Raw genomic sequence first — 18,334 nt, 5'->3', positions numbered from 1 at the left:
ACATACAATATAGCCTACTGTATATAATACATAAATCACTCTGGCACAATACAAGCAAAGCCACAATAAAAGACATTTTATTAGACTAAAATTTAAATGACAGTACATTTACATTTTCACTGTTTTGAATTACATTTTAGACTGATACAAAAGGAATTCCTCAACAAGACCAACAGAATACAACTCTTTGGGAAGCAGGATGAGAACATAGACTAATATACAGTCTATGGTTGAGAAACGTGTTCCTCGGTTCCTCCCATAGACAGTATATAAGGTTCCTCCAGGCTTTTATTAAGAATGTCGCTTTACCGGAAGTCGTGTTCATTTATTGGGCTTCATTGAGGCTGCGCAGAGCAGTGAGTTCCACCGCCTGCTTTCTGTGTGTTTTCACTGTTGTTCAAAGCTAACGGAGAGCAAACTAAGATCTTCAGTGTTTAACGGGAGCTAGATCAAATATCTGCGGATAAATCAGCCTGTGAGGAGGAACAGGAGGAGGAAGAGAAGAGGAATAGCTACAGCGCTAAAAGAGAGACAAGGGAGGAGAAGAGGAGGAGGATAGGGAGAAAAAATCAAGGACAGTAACGTTAACGTTATAATGCTGCAGATTTGACTGAAAGGTAAGAAAATCCGCCTTATCAATGCTAATTGTTGATTGTTACCAAAGTTGTCGATACTGAGTGAATGGAGGCTGAGGAGAGGGAGGTTAGAGCTGCCGCAGCAGCCTGCAGCTGCTGAATGTAGGTCATTGTGTCTGTGGGCCGAGCCGAACCAAGCCGAGACAAACCGAGCCGGGCCGTCCTGCTGCTGCAGCCAGGCCGCAGGCAGGCTGAGGAGGGGGAAGAACAAGCCCTGCAGCAGGGCTGACTGGCGCTGCAGTAACTAACTAGACTTGGTTATCACAACAAATACTACTACCAACGTCACTACTACTACTAATGATGATAATAACATTTGTATCAAATAATGGAATTAAAGTTGAGCAGAACAGTCGAAAAAAAAAAAAAACCCAATACAAATGTTTAGTAACAGCATAGAATATTAGAATAGTGGTATTAAACTTGGTGTCTTGTTTTTTAATTTTTTTGTATTTCTCTGTATAACAATAAATATTCCTGACTAGCAACGCAACAATTAAAGTTAAACTTTGGGGAGAAAACAATTTATTTATTAATAGTAACTAAAATAAAACTAACTCAAATCAAATAACTCCTCTGCTTCATGGTGACTGTGGGGTGCAGTTTGTTCAGATTTATGTGCCTAAGAAATTCAAACTAGGGCTGCACCTAACAATTATTTTCATCTTCAATTAGTCTATTTATTATTTAATTTAAATCTCAACCAATTGACAGAAATATAAACTGAGTGACTGATTTCCTGATTGACAGCTAACAAACGATGTAACATAAATCACAGATTGAGCTGAATGTGTAAAGCCAAGAATCTGAATCTGCTAGGAGGGATGCCAGCGGAGAGAAAATCCTTATGGAAAATCACTGGGCTGTCTATATTATATTCCTATTACACTTCGGAGGGAGAGGGGGGGGCTGTAGTGTGTCTGTGCTGCTACAGTCTGTATTAGTGACCCAATGGTTTTTTTTTATCAACTGGAATATGACTGTTAAACTCCTGTGTTGATTTACAGTGTGTAATCTGAGCACTGAGAGATGTGGACTAGTGACTATGTTCATTAGGGCTGGGTATCGTTAAAAAATACCGTGACTTCGATACTGGTTCCTTAACGATACTTTTTTTTCGATACCAATTTTATAAAACAAAAAGAAATTGCAACATTACAGCACAAATGTTTTTATTTGTTTTTCAGCTCCTACTACGTGAGCCCCGACTCTGTGTGTAACGTAGAGTTTTTCCTGCCTACCTCTACAACCTGTAATGCTAAACAGCCAATCACAAGCATAATTAGATCTTTTTAGAAGCCTGCTGCATGCTTATTGGCTGACTGACACGGATGAGATTGACTCTTTAGGTATTGAAATTGGGTATTTAATGACTAGCCATGTTTTGATTCTTCAGAGGCAATTTGGTTGGTACCTAAAAATGATTGAATTCAGTACCCAGCCCTAATGTTCATATGAGCATGTGAATGTCATTTTAAGATAGATTTGAAAAAATGTGAGCCTATCCTGTTAAGTGTTGTGTGTATGTGTTTCTACAGATGTCCAACGTTACCGTGGAAGCGACCACCATGCTCCCCATCCTCAAGAAGAAACTGGCTTTTCTTTCAGGTGAAAACACACACGCACACACGAACCATGAGATAACATGTCTACATGTCAGGACTGGATAATCTCAGTTTACATGCTGTCAGTAATTAGATCTACCCGTCTGTCTTTCTTTAGGGGGCAAAGACCGGCGCAGTGGTCTGATCCTGACCATCCCTCTCAGTTCCGATCAGACCAGCATGGAGGAGCTCAGCGCCACACTGGATTACCTGCTCAGCATCCCCAGGTATGTTTGGCGTTAGTCTATATACATGACGTTCCACTCCTGGGACTGTCCGTCATTTGTGCCGGATATCCGTTACCTTTTGGGCTTGCATTGTGTTGGCGTTCTAAACTCCGGTGGATTTGTGAGGACTATGGTTAACTGCTCCTCAGATCTCTGCAGGGTAAATCCAGACAGCTAGCTAGACTATCTGTCCAATCTGAGTTTTCTGTTACACGACTTAAACAACTTTTGAACGTACACGTTCCACCAAAACAAGTTCCTTCCCGAGGCTGTTTTGCATAGGCACCCTTGCTCCATATGGCGCATAGCCCCGCCCAAGACGATTGTGATTGGTTTAAAGAAATGCCGATTAATCAGAGCATGTTTTTCTCCCATCCCGGAATGCTGTGTGGACTCGCCAGACCCTCCTCCGCAGCGCTTTGGAGGAAGGTCTGGCAAAGTGAGACTAGTTTGGCGTTAACTCGTCACTGAAGGTAGTACTGCTGGATCTTGGCTCCTGTGTCTGAATCCAGCATGTTCAGCTGTACTGTAAAAAGCTTAAAAGATGATTCTAGTTGATTACAACTTGGGTCTTATCGTATTGGCCTGAATATGAGATGACCCTGATTATAAAATAACCCTTCCCTTTCCAACAGTTTTTAAAGATATAAACACTTTTGGATTAGTTCTATCTGAGAGTCCTCATCCTTGAAGACCTTTCTCATATAAAAGTGTAACATGAAATACATCCGTTAAAACAGAACGCAGCTGGTTTTTTAGTCGTGTACTCTCACTGTCTTGTGTCAGAATGATTTTCTCCGATACTTTTTTGAGCTCCACATCATGATGTTCTCTGACAGCGGTCATTTTTGGCAGCTTGACAGATGCTTCAGTCCCCGTTTCATTTCTGCAGTAAAGATGCTTTCAACTCGTTATCACTTGACAGGAATTTATTTCTTCCAAAACACATTACACAAGCTGTTTGAAATTCCTGTAGGTTAAACATCAAGGCTACAATCAACTCATGATGCAACACTCTCCCTAGGAGCTCGTGTTACACTCTCCAATGAAAAATAATATCTGATTCAGCGAATACATAAATGTCTAGTCCCCTAATATACAATCACAATTTCATGCACATTGTCTTATATTAGGGCCAGTACCATATTTTCAGGTGTTTTTGATGTAGTTTGTATTGGTTATGATTGATCCAAGAACACAGTAGCAACTTGGCGAGAGCAAGGCATATCATACCTGATAGAAAATATATGCCAGAGTATGAATATAAAACCCAAGTTGTAATGAATTTCAATCATCATTGCATTTCAATCATCATTGTGGTTTAAAGTCTGTTAGTGTTCAGAAGAGCCCGCTATAAAACAGCATTGCATTCTAACGCTAACTTCTGATTCGCAAACTGTTTTATACAATCTAAGTAACTGGACATGAATGCACCACCCAAACACCATACAACAAACTTACACTTACAAGTCAGTTTGGTTGGGCAACCCAAATACTGCTTGAACAGGAAACTCTGTATGTAAATGTTGGTGTGCGTTGTTCATGGTTTGAATGATATCTTTGTCCTATAAAATGCTCCCCCTCTCTCTCTCTGTCTCGCTCTCTCTCTCTCTCTCTCTCTCTCTCTCTCTCTCTCTCTCTCTCTCTCTCTCTCTCTCTCTCTCTCTCTCTCTCTCTCTCTCTCTGTCTCTCTCAGTGAGAAGTGTAAGGCTCGGGGTTTCACAGTTATCGTGGACGGGCGGAAGTCTCAGTGGAACATCGTGAAGACTGTGGTGCTCATGTTGCAGGTACAAACACATTACCCATCCCTCTAGGCTCAGTAATAATGACATACAGTATGATGACTGCATTACGTTGTCAAGCTAAGGATGATGAAGCTATTGGTGCTTTTTCAGAATGTGATTCCAGCTGAGGTGTCGCTGGTCTGCGTGGTAAAGCCAGATGAATTCTGGGATAAGAAGGTCACACACTTCTGTTTCTGGAAGGAGAAAGACCGCCTGGGCTTCGAGGTGAGTCGCTCAGCTTGTTCTAAACCAACTGGTTCAGACCGACCAGAGTTTTCTATTTTAAAAGAGAACGATGTACGTCTTTTGTGAAAGCTGTTATTGAGCTCAGGTAACCTCAAATTGTTGTGTGGGGTTTGGTCGCCTTTCCCACTGTGGGAACTTAACAACCTGTAACATGGGGGCTTTTCATGACTTGAACTCTTATGAACCTTGTGAGGCTTTGGTGGGAGGGTTCTCCTTGTGTTTCCACTGTGTTTTACAAACCGACGTGGCCGGCTATACGTGGTTATACAGTATGTCATTAAAAAGGCAACAGAAGGACTGATTATGTTTTGTAATCATGCCAGCAGCGTGGCACTGGAGATGGCAATGTGGGGCGCTGGACGCTTCACCACTTTGGTCCAGATTTAAACGTCTCAATTTTGGATGGATTACCATGAATTTAATTGTTGGACGTACAAAGTAAACTGTTGTGGGACATGCAACAGTGGAAAGTGGAAGTGGTTCTGATATTGTTCAGTTTCTTTCAGGCTGAATCCAGGTGCATGCTGCGAGCCTGTTCGCGGCCCAAAATGGGTGTTTGTTCTACTGCGCGCATTATGATCAGATTTTCTATCATCTTATTTGACCTTTTTAATGTTTCCCTGTGTTTGACTGTGTGTGTTGTGTCCCTACTTCTCAGCCAGTGAGTGGCTGAGAAACTATCTGGTTCTCCTTTCCCTAAATATTAAAGGGTTCCATATTGTTGACTTGTTATCCCGCCTCATCTGAAGGCAAAAGTCTTTATAGCCGTTCTGAACGAGAACCAGTTTAAATAACCCAGTTTTTATTACTATTACCTTTTTGTAATAACTTCAGAGACAAATCAAACCAATAAAAACATCTGTATTTTCAGTTTGTGAAGACAGTGTGGTCCAGAACACTCACACATTCTTGAATTGTGTTGTTAGCTGATATTAAACAGAGAAAATATGAGCCAGTTTTGATAACCTTGAGCATCAAAAACTGTCCTGAGTTCTGCTGGAAACCTGAGCCACGGTCGATATGTGTGTGTGTGTGTGTGTGTGTCTGTGTGTGTGTCTGTGTGAATGATATTCGGCCAACCTACTCCTCTATTACAACAGATGGTTTTACAGACAGAGATCAGTAGTGACTATGACCCAGATTTCTGCAGCCTTGTTGGCTCTCTAGTTGTTGCCACGGTAACTGGAGATAGTTGGTGAGTGTGAATGTGAAAGTTGCTGCAGATAGCCTAAAAGATAATCCATCACAGTCAACATTTAGATAACTTATTCATTTTTAAGTCAAAGTGGAGATATCATTGTGTGCTTAGAGCAGAGACTGTCCCTGTTGGTTTGTTCAAGGACAGTCCGACATTTAAGATTTAGGAGTCGGCTAATGTACAATAACAGTTTTATTGTTGAATTGTAAGATTGTTCACATATTAAATACATTTTGATTGATGAAATGCTTAGATATTTAATTTGCGGGGATTTAGTTTATTAAAATATGTTAGAGCGCTCATCTTCTTCACTTCATTTAAACACACACACACACACACACACATACACACACACACAGAGCTGCTGAAAGGGAGATTCCTGTGACTGTTGAAATGTGACTCATCTCAACTATGGAGTGTGTCTTTGGTTGTCACAGTGGGGTGTGTGTGATACAGCTGCTCTGAAGTCTGACCTAACAGTTAAATACACACACACACACACACACACACACACACACACACACACACACACACACACACACACACACACACACACACACACACACACACACTGAGTTGAGTCCAATTTCTCCGACAGCATCTGCTGCAATGACAGCTGGAAGAACGACTCACTACCAGCTGTCTGACTGTCCAAGTTTATTTGTAAAGCAACCTTTCATAGTGCAGTTCAAAAAGTGTTTTATTAATAATAGGAAAGGATAAAACCTACAGTTTGTACAGACACAAAATTGGTGAATGTCTAAAATTGAAAGTAAAAGTTGTTTAGTCTTTTTGTAGCTTGCAGGCTGTTAATGAACACTGAACACTATCTCCAGATTTAGAAAGCGCTCCGGGAAACTGAAGGAGAAGTTTGTCTTGTGATTCAGAACTCTTTTGGGTTGGTAGACTGAAGCATTGCAAGAAATGTAATCTGTGATCAGCGCACAGCTGGTATTAAACATCTAAGAAAATGTCTCAACAATGTTCCTAAACTTTGTGTCAAAAAGTTTGTAAAAAGTAGACCAAAGTCTCAGTGTGATTCTTCAGTGCTGACTGCAGTAACTCCTAAGTCCTAAGAAAACAGGAGACTATAATTATGTCTTCCTAAAATAAGCAGGGCTCCAGAGGTAACGTGTCCGAGCTGCATCACCGCTTCGTGCACACTTTCCATTTGCCTAACGTGGCTCCTCACCCTCCTCATTCTCTCCCGGTAAAGGAGCAGCAGTAACTCATTACGAACATTATCTCGACTGCCCTGCATGTGTAAAGAAAAAGAAAAAAAGAAAAACATGTGGCATCCATATTACCGCCACCTCTTTAGAGCATCACAGAAGTTGACTTAATAACACCAATAGATAACTGATAGTAGTTCATTACTTTAAAACAGAACAGATGTGATGGAGCAGTAACCTCATTCATAAATTTAAATAAATAAAACCTATAATTAGTGTGTAAAAGTTTGCAGGTACAAGAAGTCTGTGCTTTTCACAATCAGGCTGATATTATTGGACCCATAATAACTGCAACTGGTTTTAGACGAGCCAAGATTAACTTTGAACAAAAATTAAGAAAAGAGAAACCTTTTGACAAAAAAAAAAGAAAGAAGTCATTTTTATTGATGATTTGGTTTTATGATTCATTCATGATTTGGATTACACACACATCTCATAATTTAATAATCTAAAAAGTATTATTTTTTTAGAGCCTTCATTGATGCAAATAAAGTGTTTTCTTTAGTTTAAAAAACTTCATAATAGGATACACCTGTGATTCCGCTCTCTTCCCTACTCCTCTCCTCCGAGACACATTTCATGTTTTAGCATAATTTGCAGAATGAAAAGCAACCTTTGTCGCGATTATGACTACCCATCATTTGTTGTATCCAACGTTACATACTGTATGCGTTAATACATTGAAACCTACCAGAGGAAAGCTTATAAAAGATATTTCACCCACAGTTATGTCAACAGTATCAATATATGCAGCTGTGCTGAGAGAATCATCTGTGGTGGTCATATTAAATGTTTATATGTGAAGCATTAGTTGTGTATTCCAAAAGATAGAACACCGGGATCAACCTAGAAGTCAAACATTTCCATAAAATGGTTATGTATTTGGAGTCAGATGAGTTTGTCATTTCAATGTTTTGTACTTCACTGTCCACCAATCTAACCAGAATTCTTGTATTTCACAGCTCAGATAATATAATACATATTTTACTAAATCATATAGATGTTTAATTTATGAGAATTACACTAACTGTGAATATGTGATTGTATTATCATATCATGAACACTTGCATGCTGTCAACTCTCTCACTTCTAAAGGTCAAAATCTTACTCTGTGCTGGTGTCTGTGCTTCCTGTCAGGTGATCCTGGTTTCGGCCAATAAGTTGACTCGTTACATTGAACCCTGTCAGCTGACAGACGATTTTGGAGGAAGTCTGGACTACGACCACAATGACTGGCTCAACAAGAGACTGGTTAGTATTTTATTTTAAATTAATTTATCTATTTGAAAAAAAAAGAAGAAGAAGCTTGTTGCCGTGGTAACCTTACGCCAGGTCTGAGCTTGTATGTTTACGTTCGTTTTGTTCATTTGTTGTCAGGTTTTTGAGAAGTTCACCAAGGAGTCGACGTCACTGCTGGACGAGCTGTCCATTATCAACGACAGTGACAAGAACAGTGCAGTGGACAAGGAGAAGTATGCACACACACACACACACACACACACACACACACACACACACACACTTTGAAGTGTACCAACGGTAGACAGATGAAATCCAGAGCTGTGTGTCTCTCTGTCCTCTGCAGATCAGCTGACTGCGCCCTCTTGCCGTCCTTTGACCCTGAGACTGTCCTTCAGACCGGTAAATATCATCTCCTCTCATTTAAGCCCCTTTCAGACATGCATGTCGTTGCGTAAATGTGATGGCAATTTTGACCAATTTAAGAAGCTGTCCCTCCATTGTAGCGCAACAAGGAAACACAATGAGGGAATTATATACTAAAAAGGCTTTTAGCTGTGGAAGACATCTACTTGATGTTTCTGACTCACACTGTTGAAGCCTCATTTTAGCTTCAGATAAACTTTTGAATTCATTTTTGTGCAAAACACATTAGGAAGGAACCCTTTAATGGCCAGTATGAACATGAGGATTGTTGACAGCAGGAAAAACCTCTTTAAAATGTTCAAATGGACACCTGACTATTGTTTTAGGACAGAAAGATTGTGCACCTATTCTCTCTCTCTATACTTCATTGCAATGAGTATAATCTGTGCTCAATGAAAAAAAAAAGTGTTAAAAATGCAGATTTTTTTTAAAGTAGATTCCTCACATGCAGTGCAAAAAAAAAGCTCATACAGTCAAAATAATAACCCAACCAACACTCTATTTTCAACTTTTTTAATTTCTTGCTTACTGTGCACACAACTACTCTCACTTGTGGTCATGAACTTTGAAAAGTGACTGAAAGAATCGTGGGTCCAAGCAGCCTAACTAACTCTCAGTGTCGGGGTGTCTGGGCTCACCCTGACCTGGAGGATGTGGGTGGAGAGAGGGAGGTCTTGGATACTTTAGTCTGCTGCCACCAAGACCTCGAGCTAAATAGACACCAAGGATGGATGATTGATGGATGGATGGCTGTGTTCACTGTACTAAGCAGCCTGTGTCTGTGTTGGGCAGAGGTGAAAGAGTCTTTGTTTGTGGTACCACCCTCCTCCCTCTACCAGCGCCTTTCATAATATAACCGCATGTACACAAACACTGATGATTGTTTCAAATGCTTTTATAACCGGCTTTTGTAGCTCAAACCGTCCCCCACTCTCTCTCTCTCTCTCTCTCTCTCTCTCTGTCTGTGTGCAGGTCATGAGCTGCTGTCGGAGCTGCAGCAGCGTCGGTTTAACGGCTCGGAGGGAGGAGGAGGAGGACAGGGAGGTGAGGAAACAGCTGTCAGTCATCCAGGTGTCCCCGTGCGGGTCCAGCTCAGACAGAAGGATGGAGGGATGAATGAATAGATGCAATCTGTGTTGTTTTGTGCCATTTTCTTCCTCTGAGCTGTGTTGTAGTTGTTGGAAATGGACAGTTGAATGCTGCCATTCAGTTGTTCCAGAGTAGACTGATTACTACAGTATGACGCAGTGTATGAGGGTACAGCATAGACCGCTTGAATTCTAGGTACTGTATAACAGGGTTTCTGTGGGGTCTTTAAAAAGTCTTAAATTCACTGAAGTATTGTGTTCTAGGTCTTAAATAATTTTTAAACAGGTCTTAATTTTTCTACGTCCGTGCAACGCTACCCCTAATGCTTTTTATTTTTATTTTGTAGTGTTGTAGTTCTTTCTTTCGCTAGTCCAAATATAATTTTGCTGTATTACGACTACAAATGCAACTTATATTGCAGCCAATCCGCTTTTGTGTTATTGGCGCGAGTCTTTTTCAGATTGTACCACAGACATATTATTCTTCAGCTATAGGGAAGTGCAATACTGAAAAAAACTGAATTTAGGGCTTAGTTGATGTTGTGATAAAATGTCTTGAATTTCAATCATAGTGGTCTTAAAAAGTCTTAAATTTGACTTGGTGAAACCTGCAGAAACTCTGTATAAGCATGGTGTGACAGTGTCAGTGTCTCTGTGAGCCAGACCTTATCACCCAACATCAGTGTCCGACCTCATGAATGCTCTTGCGGCTGAATGGGGGCAAATCTGTGCAGCCAGGTTCCAAAATCTGGTGGAAAGCCTAAAAAAAAACAGAAGTGGATGCTGTTATAGCAGCAGATTAATGCACATGGTTTTAGAATGTTAAACAATCACATACTGTAGGGCTGCAATGTTTGAGTGTCCACATATATCTGACCATTACGTTTTCTAATTTATGAGACAAGCAACAGATTTCAGTCTTAATCACTCCAGAGAAGCTTCCTTTTTTCAGACAAGCTGTTTTAAAAAAAAATCATTTTAATGTCATGAAACAACGAGGAGGAAGGAGGAGGCTGGGAACGCTGCTGCAGACTGACGGAACGACTCGAGCACGTTTCGAGGCTAGAAATTCCTTTTTCAAACGCTCAGTGGATTCACATTTGCTTTAAGAAAATTGTGTATGATCACACTGTGGCAGGGTTGGGAGACCATTGATGGCGAGTGAAGATAGTATGGACGAAGATGAACGTCGTCCTCAAATGAAGAGGGGGCTTAGCGAGTCAGACGACGTGAATGAGCGAGTGGTGAGGCAGAAAATAGATCAGGAAGGACTGAAAGTGCTGGTAAAGTTCAAAGAGGGTCATGATATTAAGTCAGTGGGGCCTGTGGCTCTCACTAAGTTTTTGCGCGAGAAGGTGGGTGAGATAGTCAGAGCTAGAGTTCAGTTTGATGGTGATTTGATGATAGTATGTAAAGACGAGGGCCAGCAATTGAAAGCCTTAAAACTGAAGAATGTTTGCAAAAAAGAAGTTCTTGAGGTGAAGGAAAAAATGGCAGCAGGAGTGGTGTGTAGGGGAGTTATCTATGGTATTCCTATAAAAGAGGATTTGGGAAAGCTAAAGGATAGCATTGAAGGAGGACGTGCGACTAGCCTGAAGAGGCTTAAAATGTGGAGGTCTGGAGAGAAGGTTGATAGTCTTTCAGCATTAGTGGAGTTTCAAGGGGAAGAGCTGCCTAAGTATGTCACTGTCGGATATATGAACTTCAATGTAAGGATGTATGTGCCCCTCCGTTGAGGTGTTTTAAATGCCAGAAATATGGTCACATAGCTGCTTATTGCAAAGGCACTCAAACATGTGGACGCTGTGGCGGAGAGCATGTCTATGGTACATGTGGAACTGGGGTGCAAGAGAAATGTGTTAATTGTGGGGAGCGATAGTGTTGGGTACAGGGAGTGTGAAACCAGAAAAGAGCAGTTGAAATCCAGCATATGAGGACCGAAGGAAGGTTGTCTTATGCTGAGGCAGCTAAGAGATTTCAAGCTGAGCCAGTTCTAGTGAGACAGACAGCAAGAGCTGCTAAAGCCGCAGTTGTTGATGAGGAATTCCTGATTGTTAAGAAGAAAGAGTTTCTGTGCTTTATTGCGGAAGTTATAAATTGTACGTCGCAAGCAAGACACAGGTCTGAGAAGACCGCTATTGTGGTTAAAAGTGCCAATAGGTATCTGGGTATCAAAGACATTACGTGGGAGAGCATTTATGAAGAACTCCAGCACAGAGATAAATCTGGGAAACCAACATCCCTATCACAGCCTGTCTTACAGTTGCCTACGTTGATTTTACAAGCTAAGACTTAAAAGGAAGAAAAGGAGGGAAAAGAAAAAAAAAAGAAAAAAAAACATTTATTTTCTTCAGTGGAATGCTAGAAGTTTGGTGGCAAATGGGCAAGAGCTCAAGAGGTTTATCTCTGAACTAGAGATTAAACCTGAGATTATTTGCATTGTTGAGACATGGCTGAAACCTCATCTAAATTTTGTTTTAAATGGGTATGTGTGTGAAAGAAGTGATAGGATCGATAGTAGTGGGGGTGGTTGTGCTACTTTTATTAAGGTGGGGGTTCCCTACAGAGTTTTAGGTAAAGGTGAAGGCTTAGAGTATTTAGTTACTGAGGTTTGGTGTGATAATGGTAGTTTAAATATTGTAAATTTTTATAATCCCTGTAATAGACTTGATATTGATGCACTGGAGCAGGTTGAAGGGCAAGAAAGTGGCAAAGTAATATGGTTAGGAGATTTTAACGCACATAGTTCTCTGTGGGGAGGGGATAGAACGGATCATAATGGTTTGGTTTTAGAAGAACTTATGGATAGGAAAGGGTTGGTTTGTTTAAATGATGGGTCACCTACTCGTATTGGGGTGAACGTGCAGTCTGTATTGGATCTGACTTTGGTTTCTCAGTCCCTTGCAGATCAAATAATATGGGAAGTTTATAGTGCGACAACGATTGGAAGTGACCATTATCCGATTTTATGTAGGATGGGTAATATTAGCTGCAATGTAAATCAGAGTTTCTCTGAAAGATGGAATTTTAATAAAGCTGATTGGATAATGTTTACAGTTTTAAGTGATAGGAATATGGGTCAGGTTGAGGTGATAGATGATGTAGATGAATTTGCAGAAAATATTAGTGTAGCTATGGTGGAAGCTGCAAGAGCTTCTATTGCCGAGTCGAGGCCGGGAAGTACGAGGCGGAAATTGGTACCATGGTGGACAAGTGACTGCACTCAAGCAATAAGCAGTAGGAATAAAGCGTTTAAAGAGTTTAAAAATAGTTTAAGCTTTCAAAAGTATATGGATTATAAAAGAGAGCAGGCTAAGGTGAGGAAAGTAATTAGGAAAGTAAAAAGAATTACTGGATAAAGTATTGTAATACTATAGGACGACAAACCTCTTTAAATGATGTGTGGAGAGTTGTTAAAAAAATGAGTGGGGTGCGGCAATCTTGGAGTTATCCAGTCCTTAAGAATGGTGAGACTATGGCAGTGGAGGATGGAGATAAAGCAGCATTAATGGTCAAAGATATAGCTAATGTTCATAGTAGTTTTAACTTAACTGAAGATGAAAGACATAAAAGAGAGGCAACAAAAAGACAGTACCAATATCTTTTAGAAAATGTAGAGGATCGAGATGATAGTTTGAATGCGAGTTTTTCGCTAGGTGAACTAAAGAAGGCTGTGAGCAAGGCGAAGGTAACAGCTACGGGAAAAGATCGAATAAGTTATGCAATGTTGAAGCATCTCGGTAACGAAGCTCTTCATACTATACTGGAGTTAATCAATAAAGTATGGGAACAAGGAAAAATTCCAAAGAGCTGGAAGATGGCTGTTATTATTCCAATTAGAAAGCCAGGGAAAGATCCTACTATGACTTCTAACTATAGACCAATTGCTTTGTCATCCCACCTAGGTAAGATAATGGAGAGAATGATTGTGGAGAGACTGACTTTTTTTTTGTTGAGTCTCGAAATTTGATAACGCTGCGTTCCAAAGCGCTTCGGGAAAGGAAGATCAATTATGGATCCGGTTATTAAATTGGAGAGTGATATAAGAAAGGCCCAAGTATGTAAAGAAGTAGTAGCTGCTATATTTTTGATATGGAAAAAGCGTATGATATGCTTTGGAAGGATGGTGTGTTAATTAAAATCCGAAGGCTTGGAATAGACGGGAAAATGTATTGCTGGATTAAGGATTTTTTTTGAGCAATAGGCAAATTCAGGTGAGGATAAATAGTAGCTTCTCTGATTGTGTTTTTGTGGAAAATGGTGTACCCCAAGGAAGTGTTATCTCACCAATTTTGTTCTCTATTATGATAAATGATATATATGATACACTTGATTATGATATAGGTAAATCATTGTTTGCAGATGATGGCGCTCTCTGGAAAAGGGGTAAAAATGTTCAATTCATTGTTAGAAAATTGCAGAATGCTATCGACTGTGTAGAAGAATGGGCTGGGAAATGGGGATTCAGGTTCTCTGTTGAGAAAACCAAGGTAGTGTTTTCTCGTTTAAAAAAAAAAAAAAAATTGAAGAAAGGTTTACGTTGAAATTGTATGGTAGAGATTTAGAAAGAGTAAAATGTGTGAGATTTTTAGGTATGCTTTTTGATTCCAAGCTTACCTGGCATAATCATGTGGAAAAGGTAGTTAGCAAGTGTAAAAAAGTAATTAATATAATTAGATGCTTGTGCAATAAGGAGTGGGGAGCAGATATGACTTCAATGAAAAGATTATATGTGGGATTAATTAGATCTATTGTTGATTTCGGGTGCGTGGCTTATGGGTCTGCTGCAAAATCTGAATTAAAGAAGCTTGATGTTATTCAGGGTTCAGCCCTCCGGATATGTTCAGGAGCAATGAGAACCTCCCCTATATCAGCGCTCCAGGTTGAAGTAGGGGAAATGCCATTTGATTTGAGACGACTGCAAATGTCACTATCATATTTTGTTCATCTAAAAGGACATGTGGAAGACCATCCAACTAAAAGTGTCCTCATATCAACATGGGAGCAGGCAAAAAGTAAAAGAGAGTCGTTTAGTGCAAGTATACATGAAAAGGTAAAGCAAGCGGCTGTAGAACATTTTGAATTTGGTCCATCTGTAGTCTATCCACCGCATCCACCGTGGCTGCTACCGGTTCCAGATGCTGATATAACTTTGCATGAAAAGATAAAAAACTATAAGGGGGATAGTGGACAAATGGCTATGAGGTATGTGGATAACTATTATGGGTATGTGCAAATATTTACTGATGGGTCAAAGCAACCAGATACAGGGAAAGTGGCAATTGCATATGTGATACCAGAGTTTGATATTAAGTTTTCTGCAAGAGTTTCGGATCATTTATCAGTGTTTTCAGCAGAGTTGATAGCTATTGTGATGGCCTTGCAGTGGGTAGAGCAAAGTAAACCGATAAGAGTAGCTATATGCTCAGACTCGTTGTCAGCCTTAGAAAATTTTAAATCAGGTAACTCATGTGAAAGGTCTGATATTGTATGTGAGATATTGACGTTGCTGCATAGTATTCAAAATGGTGGGACGCATGTAAAGTTTATTTGGGTTCCGGCTCATGTAGGCATGGTTGGTAATGAGTTGGCAGACAAGTTTGCTAAACATGCTTTGAAAGCGACAAATGTATCTATTCAGTGTAAAATATCAAAATCAGAGGCTAAGTCAATGATTAAAAAACATGTTAAAAAGTTGTGGCAAGATAAATGGGACAGGGAAGTTAAAGGGAGGGATTTTTACAGTGTAAATCCTGAGGTGGGTCAGGGTCGTTTAGTACTAAGGTGTCGAAAAGAAGAGGGAATTTATACAAGAATGAGACTAGGGCATACCAGACTAAACAAAACATTACAGTTAATAGGAAAACATAATACAGGAAATTGCGAGATTTGTAATGTGCCAGAGACAGTGGAACACGTCTTTATGATGTGTAGGAAATTTAAAAGAGAAAGGGTTTTTATTAAAAGGAAAATAGAGGGCAGTGGAGAAAGTTTTATCCTTAGAGATCTTTTGTCTAAGGGCTCTGATCATAGAGTAATAAAGTATATGCTTGAATTTTTAAAGAACACTGGACTCATTGACAGAATATAGGGTTATTTTTTTTTTTTTGTAGCTTGCAGGCTACAGTAATTTTCAAGGATGTAAGCCATAGTGATGATCATGCACAATTTATCTGGAGGGTGGCGGTAGTGCGCTAAGTTAGTCCGCATCCGCCGTTAAACAAGCAACTGAAGAAGAAGAAGAAGAAGGAGGAGGCTGACGTGCTGACGTGTAAGGTGAGCCTATTGTTTCACTTCCGGTGTTCCCGTGTTACAAACGCTAGTTTGCTACTCCGGCAAAAACTTATTGAACTCTGCTTTACTGTTTAAATTAGCGGCTATTTGCCTGGATTGCATTTGAATTACAATTGTTTTACTCAAGCACTTATACTTAGCTTCACTTACAGTGACTGACTCTCTGAATTTACAATTGTTAAAACGCTGTTAGCTACTTTAGCTTAGCCATAAGCAATGGCTAATTCCTCTGCCTCTCCTGCTCTTTCTTGCTCTGTGTGTCAAATGTTTAGCTATTCCTCTGCCTCCTTTAGTGATAACGATACATGTAATAAATTTAGTATATTCGCTGCTCTGGAGGCAAGGCTAACCGGCAATTTCCACTTAATGCGGAACGTCGACGGAGTCATTAGGTTTCCATTAAAGTCAATCTGTGTATTTCCCCTGACTGCGGAACGTCTGCATCCCTACTCCGTCCCAGTTCCGTCAGTCCGCCGCCCTCCGGAGGAGATACGCAGAGCTTCCATTTTTGACGGACGACGGAGAGCTCCGCAACAATTCAGCACCATAGACAGCACACCGCAGATAGTGCGGGACAGGAAGTCGAGCACAGAAACAAAATAAATATCCGGTTCATTTTCAAAATAAAATACACCGTGCTCACGGCGGATCATATTTCCCTGCGCTACACCTTGAAAACACAGCAAACAGTCGTTTCCCCTCTAGTCCTCTGGATGGAAACAAACTGTTGTTGGTTTTGTGGTTCTATTCTACCTGAATTCGCGAGAACTTGTGGGTCCTCGTGACTACAGCTGTCAGTCACGGCCGCAGCCGTTCCGCAACAAATCCGGACCCGGTGGGTATTGACGTACGGCGAAGCACGCAGCAGACACGCAGCGGAGCCGGTCCGCAGCCGTTACGCATCCAGTGGAAATCCCCGGTTAGTGAATTTGAGTCACGGCTCCGCACCATGGAATCAGAATCGTATGCTTCCGTAGCTAGCCAGCACCATGTAGTTAATGCGGACCACCATACTGTAGCTTCTGTAGCTTCTTTAACTTCTGCTAGCTGTCCCCCGTCAGACCCCGAGCAGCCGGGCGAGTGGGTGACTATCCGAGGGAAGCGTAGCGTTAGATCTAGACCAGGGAGTGCACATGATGACGGTCGCTCTAAACCGGAGCGTCTTCGCCTCTCTAACAGTTTCTCCCTACTCAGTGATACACCCGCTGAGAAGCCAATTCTGGTTATTGGGAGCTCTATACTGCGATATGTGAAGCCGGCGGCCCCAGCGGTTACAGTACCTACGGTCATATGTGTCCCCGGGGCTAGAGCGGGCGATATAGAAACCCACCTAGAGCTGCTGGCTAAAAAGAACCGTAAATACAGTAAGATCATACTTCACGTAGGGGGTAATGGTCGTAAATCGGAGATCACTAAATTGAATGTTGAGTCACTTTGTGCATACGCAAAGACAATGTCGGACTCAGTAGTTTTCTCTGGACCCCTGCCAAACCTGACCAATGATGAAATGTACAGCCGTACGTCATCCTTCCACCGCTGGTTGTCGGGGTGGTGCCCAGCTAACGATGTGGGCTATGTGAATAACTGGGGGGCGTTCTGGGGAAAGCCTGGTCTGATGGAGAGAGACGGCATTCATCCCACCTGGGACGGAGCCGCTCTCATATCAAAAAATCTGACCGAGTTTATCAGACATAAACCATGACAACCCAAGTTTGATATTAGTAATCAGGGGTGCAGGACTACGCGCCCCTCTGTGCTTCCGTTGCAGCAGTCACCCACTCATAGTCTAATAAGCACGGTGTCTGTCCCCCTGCTCAGATTGGTTAAATCAAAGGTAAACAAAAGATGCGCTATACTTAACAACCTAATTGGAATTAAAACGACTGCAACGATAGAACAAAATAGGAAAATTAGATGTGGACTATTAAATATTAGATCTCTGTCTTCTAAAGCATTATTGGTAAACAAGTTGATATCAGATAATAACATTGATTTATTTTGTCTTACTGAAACCTGGCTGGGCCATGAAGACTATGTTAGTCTAAATGAAGCCACTCCTCCCAGTCATATTAATACCCAAATTCCTAGAGGCTCAGGCCGAGGAGGGGGAGTTGCAGCCATCTTTGATGCAAGCCAGTTAATTACTCCTAAATAAATTATAACTCCTATGAAAGTCTTGTTCTTAATCTTCAACATCCAAAATGGAAAACATTACAGCCAATTATATTCGTTGTTATTTACAGGGCTCCAGGTCCGTATTCTGAATTTTTATCTGAATTCTCAACGTTTTTATCATGTTTAGTCCTTAAATCAGACCAAGTAATTATTGTAGGTGATTTTAATATCCATGTGGATGTTGAC

General features: G+C 40.8%; 1 protein-coding gene and 1 long non-coding RNA gene across 2 annotated transcripts in view; one reads left to right on the top strand and one right to left on the bottom strand.

Moving 5' to 3' along the window:
• The first annotated feature begins 315 nt into the window (after positions 1-315).
• Positions 316-18,334, top strand: part of sestd1 (SEC14 and spectrin domains 1) — a 29,872-nt gene continuing 11,853 nt past the window's right edge. The window contains exons 1-9 of the mRNA XM_028590347.1: positions 316-617; positions 2,174-2,243; positions 2,358-2,466; positions 4,163-4,253; positions 4,362-4,475; positions 8,064-8,177; positions 8,304-8,398; positions 8,512-8,567; positions 9,564-9,635. Coding sequence (XP_028446148.1) covers positions 2,174-2,243; positions 2,358-2,466; positions 4,163-4,253; positions 4,362-4,475; positions 8,064-8,177; positions 8,304-8,398; positions 8,512-8,567; positions 9,564-9,635 — 721 coding nt within the window. The 5' untranslated portion in view covers positions 316-617. The remainder of the gene's footprint in view (positions 618-2,173; positions 2,244-2,357; positions 2,467-4,162; positions 4,254-4,361; positions 4,476-8,063; positions 8,178-8,303; positions 8,399-8,511; positions 8,568-9,563; positions 9,636-18,334) is intronic.
• Positions 6,482-16,361, bottom strand: LOC114563551 (uncharacterized). The gene is made up of 3 exons (XR_003693645.1): positions 16,324-16,361; positions 10,345-10,439; positions 6,482-6,949 (listed from the first exon to the last, which is right to left on the bottom strand). It is a non-coding gene; the product is annotated as an uncharacterized LOC114563551 (long non-coding RNA).

Source organism: Perca flavescens, chromosome 11, assembly GCF_004354835.1.
Source record: "Perca flavescens isolate YP-PL-M2 chromosome 11, PFLA_1.0, whole genome shotgun sequence".
Taxonomy (NCBI): domain Eukaryota; kingdom Metazoa; phylum Chordata; class Actinopteri; order Perciformes; family Percidae; genus Perca; species Perca flavescens.
Note: the sequence above shows the minus strand (reverse complement) of the source record. Positions and strands in the feature narration are given on the sequence as shown.